Source organism: Wyeomyia smithii, chromosome 1 (assembly GCF_029784165.1).
Source record: "Wyeomyia smithii strain HCP4-BCI-WySm-NY-G18 chromosome 1, ASM2978416v1, whole genome shotgun sequence".
NCBI lineage: Eukaryota > Metazoa > Arthropoda > Insecta > Diptera > Culicidae > Wyeomyia > Wyeomyia smithii.
Genome location: NC_073694.1, coordinates 180,164,389 through 180,176,170, shown reverse-complemented (window position 1 = coordinate 180,176,170; position 11,782 = coordinate 180,164,389). Strand labels below are relative to the sequence as shown.

General features: G+C 43.8%; 2 protein-coding genes across 2 annotated transcripts; both read right to left on the bottom strand.

Annotated features, from left to right (window-relative positions):
- Window positions 1-3,052: 3,052 nt before the first annotated feature.
- LOC129724959 (uncharacterized) lies at window positions 3,053-5,493 on the bottom strand. Its single transcript, XM_055680272.1, has 3 exons — window positions 5,035-5,493; window positions 3,742-4,935; window positions 3,053-3,675 (listed from the first exon to the last, which is right to left on the bottom strand). Exons 1-3 carry the CDS (start codon window positions 5,236-5,238, stop codon window positions 3,217-3,219), a joined length of 1,857 nt encoding a protein of 618 aa, XP_055536247.1. The 5' UTR covers window positions 5,239-5,493; the 3' UTR covers window positions 3,053-3,216.
- Window positions 5,494-6,713: 1,220 nt separating this feature from the next.
- On the bottom strand, window positions 6,714-11,561 carry LOC129717385 (uncharacterized). Its single transcript, XM_055667263.1, has one exon. The coding sequence runs from the start codon at window positions 11,559-11,561 to the stop codon at window positions 6,714-6,716; it is 4,848 nt and encodes a 1,615-aa protein (XP_055523238.1).
- Between the last annotated feature and the right edge of the window lie 221 nt (window positions 11,562-11,782).

The window sequence follows — 11,782 nt, the reverse complement described above, 5'->3', positions numbered from 1 at the left end:
AGTAATTCAACCAGGGAAAACCAGAGAAAAGTGGTCAGGTTTTGAGCGCTTATTTTGCAGTCATCTATAATCAGGTTTTCGAGGTTTTGGCATCAATCGATCAGAAATTCTTTTACGGTTAAATTTATGTAACAAAAACAAACTATTGTTTGAGATACACTATTGAAAAATTGGTAATTAATATCGATTGTCTAAATCATACCGCGCAGCCAATCACTACCTCTCTTCCCAAGCACAGTCGACACTAACGGATACAATCGATCCGACTTTGTTGTTATTGTTGTTGTCACTTTCTGTTTCCGATGTTTATGCTGCTGCTAGTGGAAAAAACCTTGCAAATCTGCATCTTTTTGTTGGTGTTAATTTTACGACAGCGGCCGGCGCCCCATCATTCTGATTCCAAAACCGCACCAGTGACATGCGGACGCTAGGTGATAGCAGGTGAAAGGAGGAAATACAAAATAGTACCGGTCATCTCGTGCCGGTTGTACCCGTCATGCTGGTGGCTTTAGTAGTAAATGGCTACTGCAAAACACCTAAATGGCTGGAATTCTGGACGGTCTAACCAGAAAACTATAATCGGCAACTGGCACCTTTTGGTGCCTCGAAATTTTGGTACAGAAGCGGCTAATTGAATTTTCTGTTTTACCAAATGCTGCTGCTAGCGGAAAAAACCTTGCAAAAATGCATGTTTGTGTTGGTGTTAATATTACGACAGCGGCCGGCGCAGCTTTCAAGAAACATTTGTCTCTACCATTCCATCATCTATGTAGCCCCTCCTTCTTTCTAATTATCTGACGAAGCCTTGGTATAAAACGTATCGTTCGAACATTTCACCCCATCAGTTTCATTATTAAACCGTACCGAATACATACGGACGCTCGGTGTTAGCAGCTAAAAGGAGGAAAAACAAAATAGTACCGGTCATCTCGTGCTGGTTTCACCCGTGATGCTGGTGGCTGTTAGTAATAAATAGCTACTGCAAAATACTAAAATGGCTGGAATTCTGGACGGACTACCAGTAAACGAGAATAATCGGCAACTGGTACCTTTTGGTGCCTCGCAGTTTTATAATAGAAGCGGTTAGTTGAATTTTATGTTTTACAAAATGCTGCTGCTAGCGGAAAAAACCTTGCAAAAATGCATGTTTGTGTTGATGTTAATTTCACGACAGCGCTAGGTGTTAGCAGCTGAAAGGAGGAAAGACAAAATAGTACCGGTCATCTCGTGCCGGTTTCACCCGTTATGCTGGTGGCTGTTAGTAATAAATGGCTACTGCAAAATACTAAAATGGCTGGAATTCTGGACGAGAATAATCGGAAACTGGTACCTTTTGGAGCCTCGAAATTTTGTAAAAGAAGCGTTGCAATTCCCTCTACTATTTGCTTCAATGGAATATTTTTTTTTTTTTTATAAGAATACGGTAGTCAACGTCATGCGGTCGTGTCTTGAATACCACCCTCCTACTTTTCTGGGTCTAGGATCCTTAGAGAGACTGAAAAGAGACCATGAAGAAAATTTATGAAAAAAATCCAGAAGATTCGTGAAAAGGTTTGTAAATTCTAGGATTTTATTATACTCCCGAAAATAACATACGCTTCCTTAGTCTGGTGGCCCAAAACAAAACAGGCAATAACGAGAGCAAAGCTAGCGAAGCTGCAGAGACTTGCGGGAGCAATGCGCAGCACCCCATCGAAAGCGTTGGACGCAATCTTTCACCTGCTGCCATTGCATGAATTTGTGCAACTAGAAGCGGAAAGGAGTGCTCTCTGGCTCAAACATCTGAAAAATGTCTTACCAGGTGACCTTCTTGGCCATCTAAGTATATTGCAACACTTCAAAAGAGGGCCAGTGATGAGTATGAACGGAGACTGGATGAAACCTATGATTAACTGCGATATTCCCTACAAGGTGCATGAAACATCACGTTCCGATTGGGAGTGCGGGGCTCATATGGTTCGTCAGGGGTCAACGGTATTCTTCACGGACGGCTCAAAAATCGGTTCAAAAACGGGTGCGGGAATCTTCGGTCCTGGAGTTCAGATATCGGTGGCTATGGGTGAATGGCCAACAGTATTCCAAGCAGAGATTTACGCTATAATTGAATGTGCTAACAATTGCTTAAGGAGAAATTACAAACATGCGAATATTTGCATTTTCTCTGATAGTCAAGCGGCGCTGAGCGTCCTTATGTGCCTCCAAATCAAACTGTACAATAAAAATGGAACTTAAAAACTGGGAAGAACAACGGGTGACTTCCAACTGGATGGCTGTCGGAGGATGTCACCAGTCAAAAAGGGTAATGACGCCAAACGCAAATATTGCAAAAAAGCTATTGGAGCTTAATAAGTGGGCGCTCTGTATCTACACAGGACTAATAACAGGGCACTGTCCGAGTAAGTATCATCTAAAGAACATTGGTCGGGTTCAAGACGATACTTGTCGCATTTGTAGCATAGAAAGTGAAACCTCGGAACATCTGCTATGCAGCTGTGGTGCATTATACATGAGCAGAATAAAATTTCTCAACAAGGGTTGCTTACAACCTAGTGAAATTTGGTCTGCTAATCCTCGGAAGGTAATTGGCTTTATTAAGCACATTATACCTGACTGGGAGCGTGCCGAGGCAACCGGTCATCACTCGATCAATAGTGGGGTGACTGGGTATCCTATATAGCACGTATAGTAAGGGGGATATACTACAATAGTTCTAAATAATGGACACAGTAGTCTAATTCCACAACAAAAAAAAAAATCTAGGATATAAAACATATGACTTTTGTAGCGCGATTACTATTCTATTCTCAAATTGATGGATTTTTCAGAATTGCAAATTGAATTTTAAACGATATTTTAAATGAGAAATGGAAAAAGGGGCTTTCAGGTGGAAAAAAGACATTAGAGAGCAGCTTTAGACAGAGACTAAGTATCTAAAAAGAGACCTGCTAGCTAACCAGCTAGCAGCAATAAAAGTTGACTGCTTATTGCACTTGAGCTACAAAAGGCCGAGACATTATTTACTAATTTCGTTTATACAGTAAAACAGTCCAGATTAAACATTACTAAGCTATATATGTACAATTTCTGTTTGACCATAGTAGAATTTTGCTGTCACTACATTTCTAATGACTATCCGGAGCAGAATAACTTACTAATCTTACCGCTAGTGTCACAATCTTTTTTCCTCTGTCTGTTTATATTCTCGTGGGACATTTTTTACGGAATTATAAACAAATCTTCATCCTCATCGGCGATATTCTCTTCTTCGTCCTCGTCGCCCGTCTGTTCCTTTTTCACATCGACCGCTCCATTAGACTGGTCATCTTCCGACGATCTGGGATCCTCCTTTATCCGATCGACCGTATCATCACGGGACTGCGTGTGTTCCTCTTGATACGAGAACAACGCATCGCTCTCGTCCTGTTCGTGCTCATGTTCCCCACCGCGATCCTCCATCGTTCCGAAGCGACCTCCGATGATGATAAACACCTTACATTTGGTGCACTTCCATGCAATTCGTCCATCGCTGATCAATCGATCCGATGAGTATCGGTAGCCATTGTGCACGACAAACCGCTGACCACGCTTGCCGGGTATCAGTTTGTACGGAATCCGTTCTTTGGTTCGAGCATCCAGCATTAAACCATCGATGATGGCATCCTTAGCGTAGTCATCCTGAAAAGCAAAATAAAAACTGATGTTAACAAAGCAGCACAGAGCGAGGGACGGTTAATAACTAACCTTAGGACCATGATTATGAGCCCAATCACTTTCTTTGATGACTCGACCGCCTCGATTCGTGTAAAGGTTAGCCGGGCAGTTGAAGGAGCTTTTCTTATAGCATGCCCACCTCATATTCATTCGGTCAGCACGTGGGAACCCAAACTCGTAACCCTTGTGAAGCATCACATTCCATCGACCTTTCTGGATGGAACTTCCAGGTGATGTCGAATTGCCATTCGTTTGGATGACAAGCTGCGGCTGTTTAACCGCTTCTCGTTGCGCCGGCAGTTGAAGATTAGGCGGTAGAGGTTCGTTCATGTCATACTGGGCAGGATGATTGTGACCGTGACCATTAGATGAGCAAGCACTAAAGTCCATCCGAAACGATAACACTGCCTTACAGTTCTCTTTTCCGTTGTGTTTCATGCAGCGCCAGTAAGTGGTCTGTTTCTGAGTTGTTCTTGCGTAGCGAAATTTGTAACCATTACAGATAATTTGCATTCGATTGATTCGACTGCGATCACTGTTGATAAGTTTGTAGGAAACTTTACGCCCTGTGTGCATATCCAGAATTGTTCCGCTAGCCGGACAAGGAGGTACAGTTTTACTATCCGGATGATGATTGTGCCGATTAGGGCCACGGGTAACGGTGCCATCCGAGGCCACCAGAATGGCTGCACGACATTTTAGCTTGGATTTATACATGCAACGCCAGTGGACTTTGCCATTGGCGCGAGAGGTGGCACAGGTATACCGGAAGCCTCCATGATAATAGTCTTGAACATTCTCCCTCCGAGCCCTCTGCTTAGGCAATGGTTTCAATCCTGATACTTCAAATTGCATAGAATCATCATTATCACCATCTGCCTCACCCTCATACTCATAATCAACATCATCACCATCATCTTCGTCTTCACCAGTTTGAGTTTGATCGTTATTTAAAAAGTCTCTTTCATCATCATCTGCATCCCGAATATCAAATTCATCCGAATCAATCGGATCACCATCATATTCCTCCTCGTCTCCACTCAAGGCTCCATTATTTCCAACAGGAGTACCACTGTCTCCATACAGCGGTATCTTATCCGGTTTCCGGCGGCCTCGCAGAATCGAGTCATTTGTCAAACACTGTTCCTTGTAGAAAAAGAATTTCGTGACCTCCTGTATGCATATTCGACATATGAAAGAATCGTAATCCTCATCGAACGAGAGCTAAAAAATAAAGCTCATTAATTCTATCTCCAGGATAAAAATAACTTCACAAAAAATCAATATTCCCCTCTCCGCACCCGCGCTCGGTCGCTTTCTTACCGCAATCGTTAGACAGTTTAAAATTTTCTGCAGCAGCATTTCATCCGGCATCCCGTCCGGGGGAAACAATGGCTTCAGTTGCTGCTCCTTCGATAGACACAACCGACAAAAGCGCTGTCCCGCGGAGATCCCTTCCATTAGTTCCGAATCCTGACCGGTCCGGTCTGGTGTTTGCTCCTGCGAATACCAACTTGTCGAAGCCATCTTGTTGTCGTCGTCGCAACAGCAGCCACCGGAACAACGTCACCAAATGCACCGTGATTAAGTCCGTATCAATGTTTTTCACTAGGTTGCGGGTTGACTAGGCTGCGATTCGTTATACCACCGATAAACAAAGCGTTAAAGGCCAACTGCGACGGTTGTACGCACCATGACAGTAATAAAATAAAAAACAAAAACTCACAACACACTTGCAATGGGTTTAGTGGGCTGGCCCGACAGCAGCGTGTCTGCCTGATAGAGAGAGAAAGAGCGAGACTACTGACAGTAGTTGCTTGGTGTGAATGAAACAGCGCAGCATAAATCTAATAGGTATACAAAAAACATAACGAAAGCATAAGGTTTCTCTGACATTACTGCTATAACTTGTTTTTCACGAACGCAGCCACTAAGGGGAGGTTCATTCAAACATCTGCAGGTTGTTTGCAACTATTCAACTACAGTTTTTGAAACAAAAAATTTTTAAATATTTTTTTGCTGCAAAAATAAACTGTTAATAAATGAATATTTTTTTTTATGGACAGTTTTTGACAAATAAGCATGACTCTATGCGGGAAACCCTTTAGAATATGAATATATTTTTGCTTGTAGCATTTTATTTTATCAAAAAAATCAATTTCTTTTGTCAAAACATACCATTCAATAAATACAAAAGATTATTTTCTTGTGTTACTTTTTTCATCTCGTAAAAAATTAATTAAACCTCTGATGAGAAGAGCTTGAATTATTTTGTACGGGCGAAATGCTGGTTCTCCGGATGGTGGTTAAAGTTGGATGCAGGACCGATCGTGATATCACAGAGTCAAAAATTCGACACTATCTTGTTCCACTGAACAACGTGGTCACTTCCTGCTCTAATCTTTATTGATCGCGATAGAGAATTAGATGTATGGTGTTGTGTCTATAACGTACTTTATTCGAGTGAGGATGAAATATTCTTTCGATCTAGCCTACAGTAAAGAGAGCGAATAAAATAATGAGTTTCTCTTTGTGTGGTGTGGAGTTGTGTAGAGTTACATTCGATGTTCCCTTTTAGGGTGATAGTCCTAATATAGCGTTAACATTCCGCCCACCATTGAAATTTAATTTAAATTTACAATTATAATAATGTTTGAATCAGTAGTATAGGAAAAATTGTCGGTTTCTGCCTGAGTTGAGGTATGCGTTCTCGGTTTTCTTCGCCGGTTGTATCGGATTGCGGTACAGGTCCTCTCGGGGCCCACTGATCGAAATGTCCTTCTGCATCGATGTTCCTCAACCAACGGTTGTGGGTTGACAGGTTGGATCTCGTTACCAAGCCGGTTGGTCAATCCCCAAGGTATCTGTCAAAAACGCGGCGACTTTAGATGGAGAAACCATAGTCTGGAATAAATTGATGGAAACTAGCTACTTAACTTGTGAGAGGACCCTAAGGCCCTCTCCCATCCAACATTGCCTTGTTAGTTATCTGGAACCTCGAACTACTGGAACGTCGCTGGGGGGTTGTCCTGTATAGGCAAAACACATACTCGAGTGATTGCTCGTTGATAGATGCCGTCCTTGGTCTGAACTTTGATGACTCTAATGTGGCCGTCCCTTCCAGGAGAAACTTCTAGCACTCGACCGAATCTCCACTTCATGGGTGGCAAATTGTCTTCTCGCAGTAACACCATCGTTCCAATTCGGATATTATCTCGTTCATGGGTCCACCGCGTTCTTTGTTGAAGACCAGAGAGATATTCGGTGGACCAACGTTTCCACAGGCGACGCAGATATTCTTGAATGGTTTGCCACTGTGACAATCGATTAGCTGGTATTTCCTCATATGATGGTTCCGGGATGGCTGTTAGAGGGCGGTGTACCAAAAAGTGGCCAGGTGTCAAAACGTCCATATCATCGGGATGATTACTCATAGGCGTCAACGGTCTGGAGTTTAAACAAGCTTCCACTTGACTCAGAAGCGTCAGCATTTGCTCGGTTGTTACGAGTGCAGTCTTGAGGGTTCGGTAGAGATGGGTTTTGAGAGACTTTACAGCAGCCTCCCACAGTCCTCCGAAATGAGGTGATCTTGGTGGTATGAACTGGAACTGAATGCCCTGATTCGAGCACTGGTTGGCTACATGCTCTCGAGTTTGTTGTGAACGGAACAGTTGGGCAAATTCGTTCAAAATGCGATGAGTACCGACAAAGTTGGTGGCGTTGTCGCTGAAAATGGATTTTGGAATCCCACGCCTTGCCGTAAATCGTTTTAGTGATGCGAGAAACGAAACAGCCGAAAGATCGCTAACGAGCTCTAAATGTACGGCCTTCGTTGACATGCAGACGAATACTGCTACATAGCATTTTTGTGGGGCAGCCTTTCGATGAGGTGGCTTCAAATGGAAGGGGCCACAGAAATCCACACCTGCATTTAGGAATGGAAGTGTAGGAGAAACACGAGCTGGCGGAAGATCTGCCATAAGTTGGTTCGATACGGTGGGTTTGCATCGAAAGCAAGTGATGCATTGATGCACTACATTTCGAGCAAGATTGCGAAGTCGAATTGGCCAAAATCTTTGACGCAGTGCTGACATTAAGAGCTGCGGCCCAGCATGTAACAAATTGATGTGATAATGTCTCGCAATGAGAAGTGTTAAAGGATGCTTACTGTCTAAAATCATCGGTTGTTTCTGATCATACGAAACTAAGGCGTTGCGCAAGCGACCGCGCACACGTAGAATATCATTCACGAGGATTGGTGATAGTGCCTTTATCTTAGACGTAGATTTTACTTGGCCATTTGTTTGAATTGACCGTATTTCTTCCGGAAAGGATTCCTGCTGTGATAATCGAACAAGGTTCCGTAAAGATGCTTCGAGTTCGCTTGTGGATAAGGGTTCAGTTATTCTTATGTTTCTGTTCCCCTTTTTCGAATTGTAAGAGAATCTTCGTATGTAGGCAACTATGCGTATGAGTTCAGTAAAGGACGATTTAATACCGAAAATATTACTGGTGTCAACAACAGGTAACGAAGTAACGACCTTTTCCTCCAAGTGGTCTGCTTCGAAGAGATCATCGGTAGTTCTGAGTAGAGAAGGCCAAAACCTGCAGGATTGGCTTAACCAAGCAGGCCCATGCCACCAGGGATTGTATTCGACGAGTTGAGAGGCTGGCATTCCGCGTGAAATCGCATCTGCTGGGTTTTCGGTTCCCGCTACGTGTCCCCATGTGCCAGCTGCCGTGATATGCTGGATTTCTGCAACCTGGTTTGCTACAAATTTCTTCCATCGACTTGGTGTTGCCGCCAGCCAATGGACGACAATCATTGAATCTGTCCAAAAATACGATCGACCGGACACTTGTAATGCTTCTTGTACCCTTTCGTATAAGTGGCTTAATAAAAGAGCTGCTGATAATTCCAGTCTTGGTAAGGAGATTTGTCGTTTCTTCCCAGAGTTTAAGGGAGCTACCTTTGATTTAGCGGTCAGGAGGTGAACGGTAATCGTTCCGGTGGTAGTTACTGTACGTAAGAAGAGACACGCACCGTATGCGCGTTCCGATGCGTCACAGAACCCATGTAGTTCTAAGTTTGTTTCACTGATACAAGGAGCTGCCCATCGTGGTACGGAAAAGGTACGTAGAATCTCTAGGTCCTCGCAGAACTCTTTCCAGGACCTTTGTAAGGGTTCATCCAATGGAACATCCCACGCAAGTTTCAAAGCCCATAATCGTTGCATAAAAAGTTTCGATATCAACACAGTTGGGCCCAACAACCCTAACGGGTCGAACAATCTGGCAGCATCCGACAGTACTGAGCGCTTTGTGATTGCGCTCCTTTCCGGCCACTCTGGTACCTTAAAACGAAAGACATCTTCGAACGGTTGCCACAAAAGACCAAGGGTTTTTACTGGAGATGACGAAGAATCAATTTCTAATACGTCGCGGTTTTCTCGGAGCTCAGCAGGAATATTTTTAATTATGTTTGGGTAATTGGAAGCCCATTTGTGCAAGTTGAATCCTGCCGATTGCAGAAGTGAAATAAGTTGACTGCAAAGCTCCGTTCCTTCTTCCTCTGTATCGGTACCGCCAAGTAGATCGTCTATATAGAAATTCTTCAACAAAGCTTTAGCAGCCCTTGAGTGGGTCGATTTCCCTTCTGTTGCTAACTGTTGCAGACAACGCGTTGCCAGAAATGGCGCTGACGCGGTGCCGTATGTAACGGTTAAAAGTTCGTAACACTGAATTGGGTCGGTAGGAGAATCACGCCAGAGGATACGTTGCAGGTGACGGTCTGAAGGATGTACTAATACCTGCCGGTACATTTTTTCTAAATCGGCTACGACGGCATACCGATGGCGACGAAAGCGAAGAATGATGCTGTATAGATCGTCTTGTTCGTTGTGACCAACCATTAGAGCATCATTTAGTGATAATCCTGTGTCAGTAGCGCAAGATGCGTCGAAAACCACTCGAAGTTTCGTGGTTGCACTGTCTGGCCTTTCAATACAGTGGTGGGGCATGTAGTATGGATTGGTTTGGAGAAGACTATCCTTGGTTGGATCTACAGGCGACATATGTCCAAGCAGTTCATACTCCCTGATAAATGATGCATATGCCTTTTTCAGTAATGGTTTTGCTTGCAAACGACGTTCCAAAGACAAGTATCGGCGAAGTGCTGTTGCATACGAGTCACCGAGCTGAGCGAGAATTGTTTCCTTTTTCGAGAGTGAAACAACAAAACGTCCAGAGGAATCACGAAAAGTTGTGTTAGAGAAATGCGCTTCACATAAACGTTCCTCTATCGAAAGAGCATTTTCAGAATGGCAAGATTCGAGCTCCCAAAAGCGAGTAAGTTGGTGTTCGAGTTCGGCGTTGCTGCAAACCATTGTCAACGCGGTTTGCTGATCCGGAGTGGTGTCACATTTTCCCGACACAATCCAGCCAAAAACGGTCTCTTTCAGAATCGGCATACTCACTCCTAGTGTCACAAAACCGCCTAGCAATAAATGGTAATACACCTCAGCTCCAATGATTGCATCAATTCGATGTGGCTCATAAAAGTGCGGATCGGCTAAGCACAGAGATGATGGTATTTTCCAGGTCGAGACTGGAACACGGTTCGATGGGATGATTGGTTTAAATTCAGGAAGGATGTGGAATCGTAAATCAGTACAGTAATCAGAGCAGCGAAATAACACCTTAACCATTGCAGACTGTTTGGATTTGGCAGGAGTTGAACTAACACCTTGAAACGAAAGTGGATCGTCCTGTCTACGAAGCATCAATTTTTGAGCGAGTTGTTCACTTATCAAATTTCGTTCTGAACAGCAATCTAAGAGAATTCGAGCCAAAAGAGTGTTTCCCTTGTTGTCTGCCAATTTAACAACTGCCGTCGAAAGAAATACAGCGCTGCGGCTTGGGGATAATTTGGGTTGCATAGGCTTCAACAACATTTGCGACGTAGCGAAAGTTTGCGATTGTGGTGGAGACTCGATATAGTTTGTAGCGTCATTGGCACGATTCGGGGGTGTAACGGTTGTCTGCGTCTGGTTTGACTCATGCCTTTGAGCTTGAGAATTATTCGACGGTCGAATGTGTAGCATGGTGTGATGCTTGTTACCACACACGCGACATGCTGAGCTAGAACACGCCCGTACCATGTGGGAAGAGGAGAGGCAATTTATGCAAAGACCCATTCGCTTAACTGTTTCAAGCCTTTGGGTGGGATTCAATTTTTGAAAGGAATCGCATTTAAAGGGAGAATGGGACGGTTTTTGGCAGAAAGGGCACGGCTTATTTGTTACTGCAGTTGTTGTAAGAGTTGATTCAATTCTCGGTCTCGACGGAGGTTTCACCGTTTCATGACGATGATCGCGATTGCGCTGTTCCGATTCGGAAAGTGGTTGAAGGGTAGCGAGATGTTCACGTAAAAATTTTAACAACTCTTCATACCTCGGCACCTCACGGCTCTTGTGTGTGCGTTCCCAATGTCGCTGAGTGTCTGAGTCAAGTCGTCTGTATAACAAATGAGCGAGAAGATGAGACCATTCTTCAGGTTGCAAACCAAGCTTTTTTAACTGAAGTAAATTGCGTTCAAAGGAGTCGATGAGGTGAACTAAGGCGTCGAAAGACTCTTTTCTCATCGGTTCCGCTTCCAGAAAACCGTCAATCAATGTGCGGGCGATTATCTTTTTGTTTTCAAACCGCTCCTGCAGCATCGACCAAGCCACTTCGTAATTCGCGGCGGTTACCTCTATCGATTCTACTAACGTCCTGGCATCCTTAGTAAGCACGGTTAACAGATAATTAAACTTGTCGAAAGCGGTTAGCGACGGTTCCTTATCGATCATGCTCTGGAAAGCATCACGAAAACTAAGCCAATCCTTTACACTGCCATCAAAAGAAGGGATTTTGAAAACTGGGAGGTGGATTCGAGATGCTAACGGTTGGCAGGGCAAGGATACGGGAGAGGGAGCAGCTATAGCAGTCGGTTTGGCTAGGTGAGACAGCAGAAAGTCTTTTAAGTCGAAATACCTATTTTAAAACTCAAACGGTTGGATTTATTCGCAGC